This window comes from Scleropages formosus, chromosome 9, assembly GCF_900964775.1.
Source record: "Scleropages formosus chromosome 9, fSclFor1.1, whole genome shotgun sequence".
NCBI lineage: Eukaryota > Metazoa > Chordata > Actinopteri > Osteoglossiformes > Osteoglossidae > Scleropages > Scleropages formosus.
Genome location: NC_041814.1, coordinates 21,801,790 through 21,818,645, shown reverse-complemented (window position 1 = coordinate 21,818,645; position 16,856 = coordinate 21,801,790). Strand labels below are relative to the sequence as shown.

The window sequence follows — 16,856 nt, the reverse complement described above, 5'->3', positions numbered from 1 at the left end:
AAAGTAACTTGATAGTATTTGACCCAAATTATAAAGGCAGGCATATTTACTGGATTTATTCAGGGTAAGTATTTTAGCCATGGGTGCTACATTTGCATTTATTATTCAGCTGATGCTTCATTTTTTATACAATGTTGTACTCATTAATAAAGGTGGATATTTTTTACCAGAGCAATTTGAAAGTAAGGACCTTGCTCAAGAGTACTACAGCAGTAGGCAAGATTCAGACTGCTAACCTTCAGATCCAAAGGCAGCACCTTGAGCCACTACACTAGCAGCCACCCCCTTCACAGCTGCAGGGAGCGCTCCTTGAACTGACAACCTTCATGATACAAATACATGGTCTTAACCATTATACTGTTTCCCAGCCCAAAGCAGGTAGTGAGCTCCAAAATCCGCAAACTTATCCAAGTTCGAATTTGGCATGTTGTCAACTCTCTATAATAACATAGAAGCTTTACATCACCACTAGGGAGTTTTGGATCTTGTGATAATTTAATAAGATGTTCGACAGAAGGAAGCATAAAAATCAATCTTCACAAGGTGCTCAAATACATGGAATAAACTGTAATATACAGTTGCACATGTAGTATCCGTCAGAGCCTGAAATTAGGCGACAATAGTATCACTTTAGTTATGCTAATATATACACAAATTAATGCATCAAAATGAATCCGTTATTTTAAAAAAAGTCATAAAAATGCAAGTTTCCACTGTCACAGATAGGGAAAAAACTATTAAATGTAAATGATAAACAAGACACCGTGATTTTTGCCACACGCACACAATAATCTGGAAAAAATAACAAGGTAAGGTCTAAATATGAGGATTTGTGGACATGGTTAGTTTCTTTTCATAATCTGCCTATTAGCACTTAACTATTTGCAATTCACAAAACCATGACAGAGACACTATTAGTAATGAATTCAGTGTGCAGTGGCTTATATTCCCAGAGGAATATTTTTTCCTTACCCCTCATAAATCCATTTGAACATAGCCTGGCAGATAACAAAAGGCAGAAATAACTGTAAGCAGAAAGTACAGATACTGCAATAATAGGTGTGAAATTTTCATCTTGTGCCAAGTACATTCTGTATGGGTGTAAACTTTCAAAGAATAGTATTTGATTTTAATTCTACTGACTGTCATGCTGGATTTTCTTGATTGTCACTTAATATAGTTGGAAAGTGTGATCTATAAATGCTTTAGTAAATATACTGGACTTTTGAGAATATTTTAATATGTCTTGGGCTTTATTTTCAGCACAGTAATCTTGCATTTCCAGGACATCTGTTAACCGTGAGAAAAATCGGAAAAATAGTTCTAGATTAACAAAAACGGGCTTTTACAGAGCATAGCTTTCAAACTTATTTTGGAGATTACAAACATTTTACAATGTCTGCTTTATAATATCCGATGTCCTAGATGACACATTATTGTTCACTACTGGAAATGTCACATAAAACAAATTACCTTTAAACTCAGAAAACTTGTTTGTTACTGATAAGTAATTTATAACACACACTGCATAACCCCAAAAGAATAATAATAACAACAACAATAATAATAATAATAATAATAATAATCTAATTAGAAAGGTATCACAATGGAGTCTCATCCCTCATTCTCATTCCCCATTCATATTACCCACAATATCATGTTATTGCATGTTCATTGATCTCATGCTATACATTAGGTCAGCATACTGAGCTACCTACGCTTCACCCCTTCATACAGCAGGGAATCCATACTGTCAGAGCAAGTACCTTCTCAAGGATACTACTGCAGAAGCAGGGTTTTGACCCTGGGACTTTCCTTTTGCTTCTGATGAGCAGTGAGGCCTTCCTGCTTAACTAAGGCTTCTCCTGCCTCTGAAGAACAGGGAACTCAGTACCTCCACTGCAGTGCATGCATATACACACACCTTTCAGCAGTGTTTTTGGTGCAAGGCCTGAAAAACCTTGGTTCACCCATGATGAGACTGCAGTGGCACGAGAGATGGGAATCACTTAATTACCCTTGAACCCTCGGTTCGAGTCTGATTCCTATGGGGCCTGTACAACAAAGTTGGGACTGGTTGAAGATTTAGCACCATAGTGGTGCAGAGGGTCTAGAGTTTAAACCATGAACAGTGTGTGTGTGGAGACTACACGTTCTCCCTGTGTTCATTTGGGTTTTGTCCCACAGCCTCTCGCTTACCTCAGAACCTCGCGAGTCGTCGCCATGAGTTGGCTTCAGCTCCAGAGCACTTCCCCGACACTACGGTGGGAAAATGTTCTCACGGAAGCACTGCACACATCTGAAGACTTCCAAGGTAGGAAACACAAGTGCAAGCTAAAGAAAGCAAAGATCCAGATTTTTGAACAGTCAAGATAAATTCCATTGAGCAACTCTGAGATGAAGTCCTCTGGTACAGAAGAAATCTCGAAGAGCACCAGGCCACCGACAATAAACCAAGCACCTTGTTCGACGATTGGACCATTTTTGTAGACCATGTGAAACTCTGCTTTGCCTAAAGATAATCTCTGCTGAAGTGTCAACATGAACATGTTAGTGCGTTCCGAAACATCGTTTGGTTTTACGAAGCAAACACTCCTATCTCAACCATACGTGGCTAAACCTTTGTATGTTCTCGAGCATTTATACAGCAGTTTTTTATTACATCCATTATTAAAAGAAAGTACCCTTGCTCAAGGGTACAACAATAGTACCTCTCCTGGGATTTGAACCTAGAAGCCCTTTTTTAATTAAAGGAAGTGGCAGTGGTTAATTACACAGCTGATACCCACAAAATGGCTTACCACTCTCCATTAACTGCTTGCCATTTATAATAGAAAAAGTTCATTTTTATTGAATTAGTCTCTTGAGTGAATGGGCAGTTTGATAATGTGCATTTCTCACTCAAATTGTGTTAGAGTAAATGTATCACAAAACTTGCCAAAGGAACAAGGGATGATACTGTTCTCCTCCTCCCCCCCCCCCCCCCTCGCACCCCTCCTACCCCCAACAGACTGGCCCTTCAAAGGGAGTCGCCCCTGTTTGGAATTTCAGACCAGGAGCCGTACAGAACGGCAGCACTGCTGCTCTTTCTGAGTAACTCCAATTAGGGTCGGCCTGCGCTGCCGAGTAAGAACTTAAGTGAGGATTAACTTCTCAACACTGATAACTGATGCGCTATTCTAAGATGTCATTAACAAAATTGAACATTATTATTATTTTTTAAATGTGAAGAATAGGCATACTGATCTACATTTCCACCCCCCACCACCACCAGCGCCATCTCCCCCCTGAATGGACTCCAGGGATATTTTCTTATTCAGAAAGAACCTTTCAAGGTTGAATAAAAGAAATGGCGGTGGGTTCCTGGGAGAGGGAAGTGATCATCATTTTCACCTTCAACTCCTCTTTGATGTGGCAGAGTCAATTTTTAATCAGCAGCCATCACACTGGGCTTCATTCCTCCTTACAAAGTCCTATTACTCGGCCACTTTCTGGAAGGAGGTGATAAGGACAATGCTCTCCTTTTTCTCTTCATAGAGCCCAGGCCTATGATGAGTCCCTTTGGAGAGGATTGATAAAAAAAAAAAAAAAAAGAGTGAGTACGTTAAGGAGAAAGGTCACCTCTCTGCCACAGTTAACCCTTTCCTTTGCAAGACAAGACAGGACTGGGCTTTGGGGGGGGGACCTTTACATTTAAGTCATATCAGAACACAAAGGGTTAAAACATTTAAGGGCCAAGAGTAATATGTTGTGTGTTTCTGCGGTGACGGAGCCCCGTTTGGTTGCATCTGGAGTGATGCTGATCATTTGGTGACGACGTATAGTGCAGCATCAGCTCATTCTTTGGCAAAGACGGAGCATCCCCTCCGTAACACCAACGCACCTCGCCTCAGTGACAAGAATCTCCTTAAAGTCAAAGTAATTCATAGTTTTCAATCTTTCAGTGGCATTCGAATGCATGTACGTCCTGGATTCCGCCCTCTTCTGCTTCGAGCATCGAAAGGATTCTACCCCGGTGAAAAAGAGAGGGGCCCCGACCCTTTTCCAGGGGTCACGCTGAAACGCTTCCCAAATGTTCTGTGTAATCAGGTCTGATTCGAGTGGGCATCCTTCTGTCCTCATTTACAGCCTAATCAGGTGCAGATGTTGCTCACATACATACTTTTTTGTTTCAATTTTAAAAGCCAATTTCAAGATGTGTAGCTCTGGATTATTAGGAATGCACTGCCAGCCCAAGAAGGGAATGCTTATAATGTGACTTTAAATGTAGGGAGTTCTCATTTACATTAATTTTCATTTCCTGACAGTTCAACATTTAGATGCTATTATGCATTCAAATAATGAGAAATATCTGCATTGAAGCTTATTGCCTCCAGTGCTTGACTATAATATTACTATAATATTTAAGAGCACTTCATGGAGAAAATATGGCCCTCTCACAGCCACCCCCCCCCCCTCAGTCTGGCCTGCAAAAGAAGAAATACAAGTGTCCCTGTGTGACTCCTAAACCGTTTTTTTTAAATACATTTCATAACACCTACATGTAACATACACAGACACACACACACACACTCAATGTGTACACTACGAACCTGAATGAAAGCCCATGATGGATTATTATGTGTAACATGCACAGCAAGCTCAACACAATTTCATTACCCGTAGTAAGACAACCTAAGAGGAATTCATTGCGTTTTTAGTATTACGCTGTAAAACTTTAATAGTATGTTACTGGTTTACTTGTATCTGTACTTGTAGATGTTTTTTAATAAGCAAGGTGTGCGCACGGATGCATTGGCTCAATTCAGTCTGGGCATAAAATGGCCTACAAGTCATTCCCTTTTTAATGCTGAAATAATGTACTGTAATTGTCAGCATCATAGCTGGTAAGAGCTTGTATGGTTCATATTAAAAAATGCTAATTTTGGATGAGACAAAAGTACTGAAACTGCACTTTTTAAACTGTACTAATGTTTTCCAGGAGACCACACACACGAAAACCCACACGTTCATTAAGTAAAATTACTCCAGGAAGTTGAGGACGAGCAAAAATCCCAACACTGGTTTTTCTTTGTATAAGAAATGCTGGCTGCTTCAAAAATTAGAACTCGTGTTTGGGAGGGGATTCCACATTAATCCGCTGGCTGAGCTAAAATGAGTTTAAAACACATCAAAAAGCAGACTTAACCTCCCTAAACCTCACCCAGCTCTCAAGAACAACAAATGATCATTTTCATGATTGTTTCCAAGGGACTCTCTGCTCACTGTGCTTTTGGTTTGAGCAGTAAGCCTTAAAGCCAGTGGATTTTAATGACTGCTCATTGTATGTGCAAGCCTATGAGTGTGTGTGTGTGTGTATATATATATAAAAGTATTATAAAATATATATATATATATATTTTTTTTAGCTGCGACAGTGCAAATGGCTAATACAGCTAACAAGCCTTGCCTCTCCTCATTAAAATATATAATCCCAAGGAAAAAAAAATGTCAGCTCCTTAATGTTGTTTTACATCTCGGGGATAACAGAGAATGGCATGTTCAAGCTTCAGGATTTACTAACAGTCTCTCATTAACACAGTAAAATGGACCCTCTTCCCAAAGAGAAGAGGCATTTCAAAGAGGCTACTTTAAGGTCTCGTTGTGCAGTCGCTAGTCTTGTCTTCTCCGTCTACAATGATGTGTGTATATGTGCCTTCTGAAAAAAGACTTTATGCTGTTGAAAAAGACAATACTCTATTGGGTAATGTAAAACGGAGGAGTTAACCAGAAAATAAACTGGGGCTTCATGGCAAAGGAAATGTTTTTAGGGCTGGTTGAAGCAGGGTTTCATTACGTTTGGTTTGTCTTGTTTATTGCTTGAACTTTGACATAATGTTGGGTGCAGGGAAATTACAACACTCTAATAAAGTTATGAATGAAGTCATTGATACATGTCACAGGACTTTTGAAAAGTAACAGTGTAGAGATCCTCATTTTCAAGCTGCATAAACAAAGTAGTCAAAAAAAGCCTTTCCAATTACAGGACCCATCTGCCATAATGTATGTTGAAATGAGTGAAGAGCAAGTAATTACAATATTTAACATAAACCACAGAAATTCAAACAAACGCTGAACATTCAGACAAAAAAGTTCTTACAATTACGTACAGCAGATGCTCTTCTGACACAAATGAATTTTCCTTTAGCATGCCTTCTTAGAAAATGTCAGACACTGAAATTTGTCAAAAATGAGCATGCAAATCATTGAAGGAGTGAAAAAATGGGACATTCTTTCCTGAACACAGCTACCATTAAGGGTATTAATTAATTGGAGGGTCAAAACAAGGAGGTGAATCACAGGTTTACAGTAAGTGAGGTGATAAAAGTGAGAGTGTAATAAGACGATACAAATAAAGGAGACACAGCAATGCTTTATCAGCATGCACGACAAACGCAGAGAGCCATTCATTTCCTCACTTATTCATGAATGGGCAGAATCGGTGGACAGGGATGAGAACTCATTTCCTGAAAACACTCTGCGCCCTCAGGCACTGTGTGCCATTACACCGTAGACAAATATACATGTCACTTACTCACAGCAACCAAACACAGAACTGCAGGATACTCCTTTCTGGAAATGTTAAACAATGGATCAGAACGCACCAGGTAAGATGGGATGTGTGAACATAGAGGCAAACGCGAGGACACGCCCACATAGAGAAGTCTAGAATGGCATATCCCTTAGTTAAAAAAAAAAAGAAAAATATTTCCTGAATGCCCTTTAAACTGAGTAATATGTAGCAATTCTTTAGTTCAGTAAATTTGGCGAACACAACTACAAGTACTCTTAAAAGACTGTGGTTACTGATGAAGGAGCAAAGACTTATAAAGGCAACACAGGACACGGCTTTTCTGATTTTCACTCTACAGCGGTTTCCCAGCAGCGTACTTCTTTGAGACCATGACAGGGTCACTTGTCTGAGGAAGCACCGCGTTGCATCTGCTCCATTTCGCCTGCCAGCTCTCCCATCTTCCCCGACCTGTGCTGTGTGCTTTCCGGGAGCTGCGAGGAGAGCTCTCCAACTCGCTGGACCCAGAAGGACTTCTCCAACGTGTGTTTCATCCGCGCCGGCTCCAGATCCATTCTCGTTAAGGCGGCTGCCTGTTCCTGCTTGGAGGCCCCGATAGGCCCGCACTGAGGTGCGTGCCGTAAATGGGAAACGGCGGCCAGGTCGGGAAAGTCGACCTCTGCGAGGGGGGGCTGGGACCGGCAGGGAAGAGGCCTCTCCGGAGGAGCCCTGGGAGAGAGGGAACCCTGACCGGCACTCTGCAACATCAGCTCCAGTCGTGTGCGGTGAGCTCGCTCTACCTCCAGTTCTTCCCTCTGATTTACATTCTCCCTGCTTAGAGCGCTCAGCTGGAAGAAAAGAGGGGGAAAAACAAACAGAGGAAAAGCAGCAGCGGGTTACAAATATCACTTATGGAAACGTAGCAGGTTTTCATTAATTGAGTTGTTTACAGACAGGCTCCGCAGGAGGCCAGTCAACCTTTAGATGGAAGAGCTCACTGTTACTCAAACACAGCTCCGCAGGTTACTTGGAGGCAACACTTACATGACACTGCATTACATTGCACTGATTAAAAAAAAAAAAGAAAAAAGGAAACACTCAGAGGGGTTAAGGCTGAGCTGAACTTGTAAACTCATTAACAAGCAGACATCAGCAGACTCTTTTCAAACCTTGTTTCCAGGTGTTACACGGCACACAAACTAACACAGCACTAAGAAGCACCAGTCTGTTCCCCACAAACATGTAATCAATCAAAAAATCTCTATCCTAACTGGAATGTCATACACTGCTTTTTCACTAATGCCTTGTTTATATTTTCTAAATCACTGCAGTGGTTAAAAAAAAAAAAAACACTAATTATGATTACAATGATTATTATCATATTATTGTCATCATTCCATATTTACCTGGCAACTTTGTCAAAGGTTACTTAAAATACAAACTGCAGTACACTAAGCTATGTATTATCTATCCATCAGCAGAACAATTAACACACACACACACACACACACACACACATACAGTGACACAATGTGGGCAATTTACAGTCACTTGTTCATCTTAAACACACATTTGGACTGTGTGAGGAAACCATCAGGAACATGAGGAGAATATGCTAATTCCATCCAGAGTGAGCTGGATTCGAACCCACGACCAAACAGTCCAGGAGCTGTGAGGTGTCAGAGCTACCCGCTGCACCAATAGTAGGTGTCAAATACAATGTTTTAAAGCAGTATGGTATGAAGGTAAGCTCACTGTTGCCAGGTGTGGCTGAGAAGTGATTTTTCAGTGAGTGACGCAGTGAAAGGTCACTCAGAGACAAGTAGAGGATGCAGAGGGGACAGGCTCATGTATAGTATGACCCTGGTTCACGTACAAAACATAAACACATAGGAAAGAAATGTCTGTGATGTTTCGGAGGTATTAACTGGCGCCTATCATAAGATGAGAGAAATAATAAATGGTTACAGTGTAAATATGGCTATATGAGGTGTGCCTTTCACATTTAATTTGTTCTGCAAATGTTTAATGCAAACAGCATAATTTTCAGAAGAAATCAACCTCACTGAAACATTAAAGACTCTGAGTGAAACAATTTTCAGAATTTAGCCATGTAACAAAACAGATTAAAACACACAGAGAGTCAAGAGTTGGAAAATGCCACAGAATTAGATTTCAGACCGACTGTACGGGTCATAAAAACAAAGAAAAGAAAAAAAAAGATTTACCAGGGAAACAGGGAAAACATTTTTTCGTATCATAATTATATTTAAGAACTACTTTGTGGGTTCTACAAAGTCAGGGAAAAAAATGGGCAAATCAGGAGTATAAGAAAATCCGAGGTCACCGAGCCACTTCTGTATTTTTAACAATAGGAAAAAGCAATATGTACCCAAAACTCTAGCTGATTTTTTTTTTTTTTTAAATCAAAGTCAGTTAGGATCCATGCTTCTGTTTCTGTAACTGTTGTCCTAATTACACCTCAATGATAAAGAGGTAGACACATGTCCAGCAAACAGGCCTAAACAGGTGTGTCTCAGCAGCCTAGGGTGGCTGGCAGTCGCGGGAAGGTGGAATGGTGAACGATGACGATAAAATCAACGAACATTCGGCTCACCCTGGGATGCGCGGAGGCTTTAGGAGCCATGGCCTTGACAAAAAGCGTTGAAGAAAAACACATTTAAGTTCACGAGTAGGTCCTACAAACCAAGGTCTCAAGCAAAAAAGAAATTCCAGGCCCTCCTTTGTCAGCCTAAATAATGAACAGGAAAACAACCATTTTATGAGGCTGCAGCTGAAAAATGATTTTGTAGACAGATGTGTCTGGGAGGAGCCCGAGCACTAAGCTGATAAGTGCAGCGCAGTACAGTGCTGTGAGGAGCAGCCGGTGTTCCTGCTGTACCGCGGTGCATGCTGGGCCCCTGCCTGATAACTGCAGCGATCACTGTCATTCATCATCGGGCACTGATCACAGATCATGTCTCTCCCTGGTCAAAACCACTTCCCATGGTGCTGCAGTGACATGCACAGTAAAGGAATATATCAGTGAGTCTATGCCTGGACACCCAAGCTTAATTCCAGTTCAGTCCTACAAACCTGACAAAACGGATCTCCAAATCGTGCATTTGTATTTTTTCCAAAATAGCTGTCAATTGTTTGGAATCTGTTTAGCCAGTGTTTCTGTTTCAGTTGCATTCTATGGGACGTTCAAATTTCCGACATCAGAAGAAGGATCAACATCAACAAATAAGTCTTTTAAAATGCCTTTTCAATTTAACGACTGAGAATTCACAACTTCCAGTACACTGAAATATCCTTCATGCTTTAGTCTATCATTGCTAAAATAAGAGTTTCATGAGGATTGCAATACATGGTCTTTAAAATTTGTTCTTATTACTGCACATGTAAGTTTATTCTTGATATAGCAGCATAAACAGGGAAAACAGTCATTTCATATGCTTCTGTCACTTGTCCCAACCACTATTGCTATTTTTCCCACCGAAGTCACTTACACTGTTAGGCATGTACACTAATCTACAATGGTAAAACCATCTACACAGCAGAGTAAATTTTTTACTGCCGCATTTCAGGTTAAGTATCTTAATCCAAGAGTACTACTGTAGGCGGTGGGATTCAGACCTGGGTATTTTGATTGCAAAGTGGCAGTTATAACCAATAAGCCACCTGTGGCCCTTTATACTCTCTTTTGACCTCCAGAGTTCTCCAAGTTCAAAAAAACTGCAGCAAGACAAAAGTGAGAAATCAGTATAACCCAATAAAAAGCATCTCCTCTCATGTAAGGTACAACAGCAGTATCAAATAAAGAGCTTTTTTTCCCCTCCCTAACTACATCTGAAATAGTGAATTCACGCCATCTCATTTCATTCATACTTGAACATCAATTACTCCATTATGAACTGCAGGCATAGAAATTAGAAATCAAATCCTATTCGGCTCCATTCCGGAGCACCAATCTATGCAGATTAGACAGGGGCAATTTAGCCTCAGCTGCCACGCTCATTTTCTTACCATTACACCGGAATGAAGTGAGACATTCCATTATTATTTAGACTGAAACATCAGCACCGCAGTTGCTGAAATTACCTTGAAATTTTTTGCTTGAGTTAGTGGAGTCATTATTTCAAACATCTTAGTCTGAATCAATATCAGTAATGATTCATACGTTTGATTAAGAAGTGACTCCGTCTGTAGGTGTCAGGTAATTACCAGGATGACCTATAATGAGAATATTTCACAAGTCTCACTTGCTTGTTCCCTCAACAGCGTAATGACTTCCTGCTCTGCGTTTTATAACACTTTTGTGCTTTTGAGGTTTCACTCAAAGATCAGTCGCTGTTGCCATACCATTTCACTGTTTTCCGCGGATAAAGGCTTCTGAAATGTGGGCGAAGAGCTAAATGAGAATTCAGGATATTGGGGAATTTTCTGCTTAATGAAAGAAGGTTAGTAATCATGAAAGCTTTGCCAAATAAATAAATAAATAAATAAATAAATAAATAAATAAAAAACATTTTAAAAAAACTGAGCTGGAATCGCTCCCTTCCATTTTTTTTAATGCTAATACGACTCAGTGACATTTGCTCAAAGTTTTACATTTTAGCGGCACTTGGCTTTTTGTTTTCCAACCTCATACACAGTACAGACCACACTGTTTAGGGCCTGAGTGATATGTTTCAAAGTCACAATATTGATATGGAAAGCAAAACAGTGGGAGGATTTGTTTACCACTAGTCCGTAAGGCATTCAACAGAACTGCAATAAACACTTTCAAAGACTTGAAGATACACTGGTTACAGGTGCACCATTTCCCAGAGCTGTCAAGTAATTACTGGCAATGCTCCACGAGTACACTTCTCCCGTTTGAATTTTTTGAGAGAGGGAAATAAGAAACTACTTCGGTACCTATTTTAACTTTGAAATTGAGGGACATCTTCACCATTATTCTAAACTTTCCAGGTAAGAACATTCGTGCTTTGCTTTTACCTGCTGGTTCAGGAGATCAATGAATTCCATGTTGGCCTTCAACCTGGACCACATATCCTCCACTTTGCACAGGGTCTGGGATATCTGGTTCACCTTCTCGGTTCTCGACAGACAGAAACACACAGTAAACATTTCACATTCAGCAGAAGGGGCAAAAAAAACAACAGTTCACAACCAAATATTTTAAAATACAGACATTAAGAACTAGATGAAAATGCTGGGAAACACTGAGTGGAACCCAGCCCCAATTAAGCACATATAACATAACACACGCATTTTAAACTAATGTAGTGATATGAAAGACAATATAAACCATCTTTCAATTCTTTAGTTATGCATCAGGACATAACTAACCTCAACTCGTTCTTTAGTCCATTTTTACGTGTTTTCTTATTTTTGGTAAACACCATGTGAAAGATACTTTGTTACCATCTGTCACAAATAGGTAAAATTTATCTTCTGTTAGAACATGGTGAGAACAAGACTCTTTAGCTATAATTTGAAAAATCAAGGAACGGACAGAGGGAGTTCTTTTTTTTTTCCGTCAATGAACATTCTAGTAATATTAGGAACATTTAGTGGACTTATTTTTGTGCAAAAAATCTGAGATATTACACACACACACACACACACACACACACACTTTCTGAACCGCTTGTCCCATAAGGGGTCGCGGGGAACCGGAGCCTACCCGGCAACACAGGGCGTAAGGCCGGAGGGGGAGGGGACACACCCAGGACGGGACGCCAGTCCGTCGCAAGGCACCCCAAGCGGGACTCGAACCCCAGACCCACTGGAGAGCAGGACCCGGTCCAACCCACTGTGCCACCGCACCCCCTCTGAGATATTACTTCAGAAAGAATTCATGTGTGCTAGGAATGTGAAGTGACAGAACTAGTGAAGTATGTACCATGTTTTACAGCAGTCCAGCTGTGGTGGACAGACAGACAAACAGCCTGGTGGACAAAGAGCCCTGTGAGGCATCGAGTATTTCAAGAGGGAACTTTTGACAGTTTTGTAATTATTATGGCTTTATTTTAAGGTGTAGGATCACTGTGGTGTGGTTTTTCAAAATCGAATCGTGTATTGAATAGCAAGTAAATGCTCAAATTTAATCTTATATTTTAGAAGTTAAATTTATATGAACTTGCATAAACAAAGGTATAAATGAGGGTATAAAGCAAAACCCAACGAATAAGAAACAAGAAAAGGTCACTGTCATAGGAACAAATGGCACAAAGCCATGAATTTGTTAGAAAGTTAGCTACCAGAAGTTCATCTGAGTCATGAGTGAAATTAATCATCTAACTACCTACTATACTGAGCCAGTATCACAAAATCCTTTTTGTAAAAAAGTGAAACAAAAGAATCATAAAACTAAAACAACAGACCTATGTTCAATTATAGCATAAGGTTCCACAATTCGGTACGTTAACATTTAGCTAATGGGAGCATTTAAATGATCAGCAAAACAAACAAGAGAACACAAATATAACTTTTATTTTACTGTCCATTTCATAAAATCACTTTAAATGAAAGCTCTGTAATAATGCAGAAATAAAGTACATTTAATGAACAAATCCTAAAACAACTACTAATAATACTACTAATAACAAGAACACACAATCTAGAGGTTGTACTTTAAGAATCTGAAGTAGACTACTTTAAGCTTTAATGATCAGTTAGAGAGAATGCACTGCATGCAACTTCTGCAGTAAACACTTTGTTACTGTACAATCTGCATCATCAGCCGAGGCCTGCACTGTTTATTAAAGTACTTCTAATTTTAATTTTCTTGAAGAAAAAAGGAACTCTGCTGTTTTAAGTGATCATAAAAAGCATGGATGGAAAGGACTCAATCATGCTTGAGTTGCATATTCATTCCCAGCCTAATGAATCCCATTCCCCCACACAAACTTTCTTCCCTATTAGTAACCACTTAAAACAAAGAAACAAAGATGGCACAAACCCATTATTAAGATTTCAATTTAAAACAAAAGATTTTGTATGACAAGTCATGGGAATGAATTTCCCCAAAGTCTTTACAGCTCTCATTTGACCCATTCATTTCAATAAATATGAAAATTTGAGTTAAATAGAAAAAGGGATCCTTCTAAACAATTACCAGACGTCAATGTAAATAATTCTGGAAGTTCAGTTTTCATTAACAACAATTTAACATTCCTAGAAAGAAAAAAAAGTCTGATGAAAAGAAAATAGAAAATCCCCTTGACTCAATTTACATTTTCAGCTAGCCGGGAGAACAGTGGAGTACAGTCTGCTACATCTCTTTGTTGGCAAAATTTTTTATTTTTCAAAACTGTGCCACATTTGTTTTGTTTAAAAAGAAAACAAGAACTTCGGTATAATAAAACCCAAACTGCACATTAACTAATTCCAAAGATGCTTTGATGGCAAACTAAACAGGGAAATACTAAGTATAATGGCTATTATAGCTGTAATTAAATTGTACAAGGATTGCTAAATATTCTGAGAGCCAAATAACTGTTGTCCTCTTTCCTTTGCATGGAAACAATGCTTTCATACTATTAATCCTCATTATGCAATATTTTTTAAGAATATAACATATACATAAATATAAATAATTATAACTATATATCATAATTTACATATATATGTGTTCAGTAGCATTACATATGCAATATTTATACAATTTTACAAATAAACTAGTTTATATTAATCTGGCTGTTTGTTTACTTTTTTTATTTAAATTAAACCCAAGAGTTTATAATGTGATAAAAGTTATTCTCAAGAAATGCCTTTACACTGGCCACTGTGTTGCAATGATAAAACAGTAAGGCATTTATTCAAAATTAATATACTGAACAATAAATTATTAAATGTTTTAATGAAAGTACTTCTGAAGTTCACAGAACTGGAATATCCTACAATGCCCTAAAATAAATCTGAGCGGCACTGTGAGTCAGACAACAGTGGAGTGCTGTTGGCACCACAGTGGCAGCTAAACTCACAGCTCTAATCACTGCTTCTTGGCTAATTAAGAAGACATAATTACAGTGCAGTTTTCTCCGTCACTTGGAGCATCCAGACAGCTTGTTGTAGGCAGTGTGGTGAAAAGAGGGGAGAGAATGTGAGAGAGAGAGAGAGAGAGAGAGAGAGAGAGAGAGAGAGAAAGAGAGAGAGAGAGAGAGAGAGAGAGAGAGAGAGAGAGAGAGAGAGAGAGAGAGAGAAAGAGGGGTCCCTTGAAACTGGGCTCAGTTGGCCCCTTTGTCTTAGGAAGATGCTTGGAGACACTAGTCTCATTTCCGTCTATCATTCTTCCTACTGGATGCGTTGCTAGTGTCTGGAAATATTTAGGCCCCAAGAAGTGAAACAAATGAAAGGTTTCTAAAGTGCAGAACCTCAAAGAATTCACTAAAGTGTCCAATTACTTGTATTAAAAATTAACACTAATTTATTTCTAACCTATAAATAAGTGAAAAATCTGATTTCCAATAATCTTTCAAAACGCTGGGTTTAATATTTAAGCATTTCAAAAGGCAAAAATTATACATTTGTTTAAAATTAAAAAAGGGCAGCCTCTGAAACTGACATCAGCATTAAATATATATTCAAATATAGCATTAATTTCATTAAGCACATCATTGTGGACAATGCAAAAATGTGCTTTAGTAAAACAGAAGTGAAAGGTATTGCAGATTATATAAAATGTGCCTCTGCATTTGTAACGATACAGTGAATTCGAGAAACGGGAAGCAAAAATTCAGAGAACACACTGTTCAGTCAGTCCTGCGCTGGAGGAGACACTCCTCCTCATTCCATGATCATATAACATTGATGTAAAAGTTATCTTCCTAAAGGCTGATTTGCATTCAAATAATATGATTTTATCTCTCTGTAATATGTAATATTAATATATGCTGCCGAATGCAGCTCAGGTTATAAAAGTGATCTTAAATGGGAAAAGGGGAGGAAAAAAAAAATAACAGAAACTATGAAGCCATAAATTCAGAATAGCAGATCCAGATAAGAAACAAACAAAGGGAAGGGTCTTGATTGAACACCCTTATCTCAATTCAGAATTCACATTATTATATCAATTTTATTAAAACCATTTAACATTATATATATAGCTCTTTTCAATTACTAAAATATACAAAAGAAGCCATTCATCTTACTGTCATGTTTTAATGTGGTCATTAAAATGAGTGACAGCTGTAAACTGTGTATGAAGCCAATAGGAAACAACAAATGAGATGTGCATGGAAACAAGAGCTGGTATTTCATTAAGGACACACAGGCAGTAAAGGGGGCACTAATGAGGCGCACGGACTGGATGGGTCAGCGCTGGAGGCAGGTGTTCATCAGTTACGGTCACCCTTTAATGTTTTATCCTCTCAATGGGACTAGTAGATCACTGATAAATATTGTCTGACAGTGGCTGGATGCATTAGTTAGTGGTTTCATTATTCCGCGATGCAAAGCTTGCATTATTTATCTCTTACGATGTTAAGTCCGACTCAAGGGTAGCTAACCTTCTCGTTTTACTGTCAAAACCATTTACCATTGTTTTATTTATTTATTTTTATTTACAGCAGTAGCCTGGACCTCAAGTGCTTTTGAAAAAAGGCAAGTTCCTGAATAATTTTGTAGTGTTTCCATTAACCAAGTAGGACTAAAACAGCCATCAGACTGAACCAAATGATAAAGAACTGTCATTTTACAGTGGAGTTTTGCTTACTTAGTTTAGCACAGCATCTTGACCAGTGGGACATTTATTTTGTTTTTCTCTGAAGATGTTATAACCAACGCATCTAACACCCCCTTGTCATAATATAAAACAGCTTGAGTTACCTGCTTTTCCATACAGACATTTACTGAGGCTTTTCAGTTTATTATTTTGATTTGGATTATCAGAAACTTTTCTCCAAAGCAACTAGCGAAGTCTGATTGTACACTAAGCTCCTTTGAATTTTTTCCCATTTATGCAACTGGCTAATTTTTACTGTATCAGTTTAGGGTAAGCACCTTGCTTAAGGGTACTACAGAAAGAGCAGGCATTTGAACCTGCACCCTTCTGCAATACCAGCTGCCCCCAAAGTTAAGAACTTTGCTAAAGAGTAGCTAAGCAAGACTCTGCCAGGAATAATTGATTACCATTTTTAGTTTCACACTTGCTGCCAATTACTCATTTGTCATTTACAGAACTTTTGTTACAGGTCCAAAGGGAACTATGTCACATATTTTGTGTTTTTGGTGATCTAGGTTTTAACGTCATCATACATCTCTGAAGAAAATAAATTACACCGCTTGTCCTGAC

At 38.8% G+C, this 16,856-nt stretch overlaps 1 protein-coding gene across 1 annotated transcript in view; it reads right to left on the bottom strand.

Annotated features, from left to right (window-relative positions):
- Positions 1–6,245: 6,245 nt before the first annotated feature.
- Positions 6,246–16,856, bottom strand: part of LOC108935404 (centriolin-like) — a 115,955-nt gene continuing 105,344 nt past the window's right edge. The window contains exons 30-31 of the mRNA XM_018753978.2: positions 11,555–11,657; positions 6,246–7,398 (exon numbers count right to left, since the gene is read on the bottom strand). Coding sequence (XP_018609494.2) covers positions 6,952–7,398; positions 11,555–11,657 — 550 coding nt within the window. The 3' untranslated portion in view covers positions 6,246–6,951. The remainder of the gene's footprint in view (positions 7,399–11,554; positions 11,658–16,856) is intronic.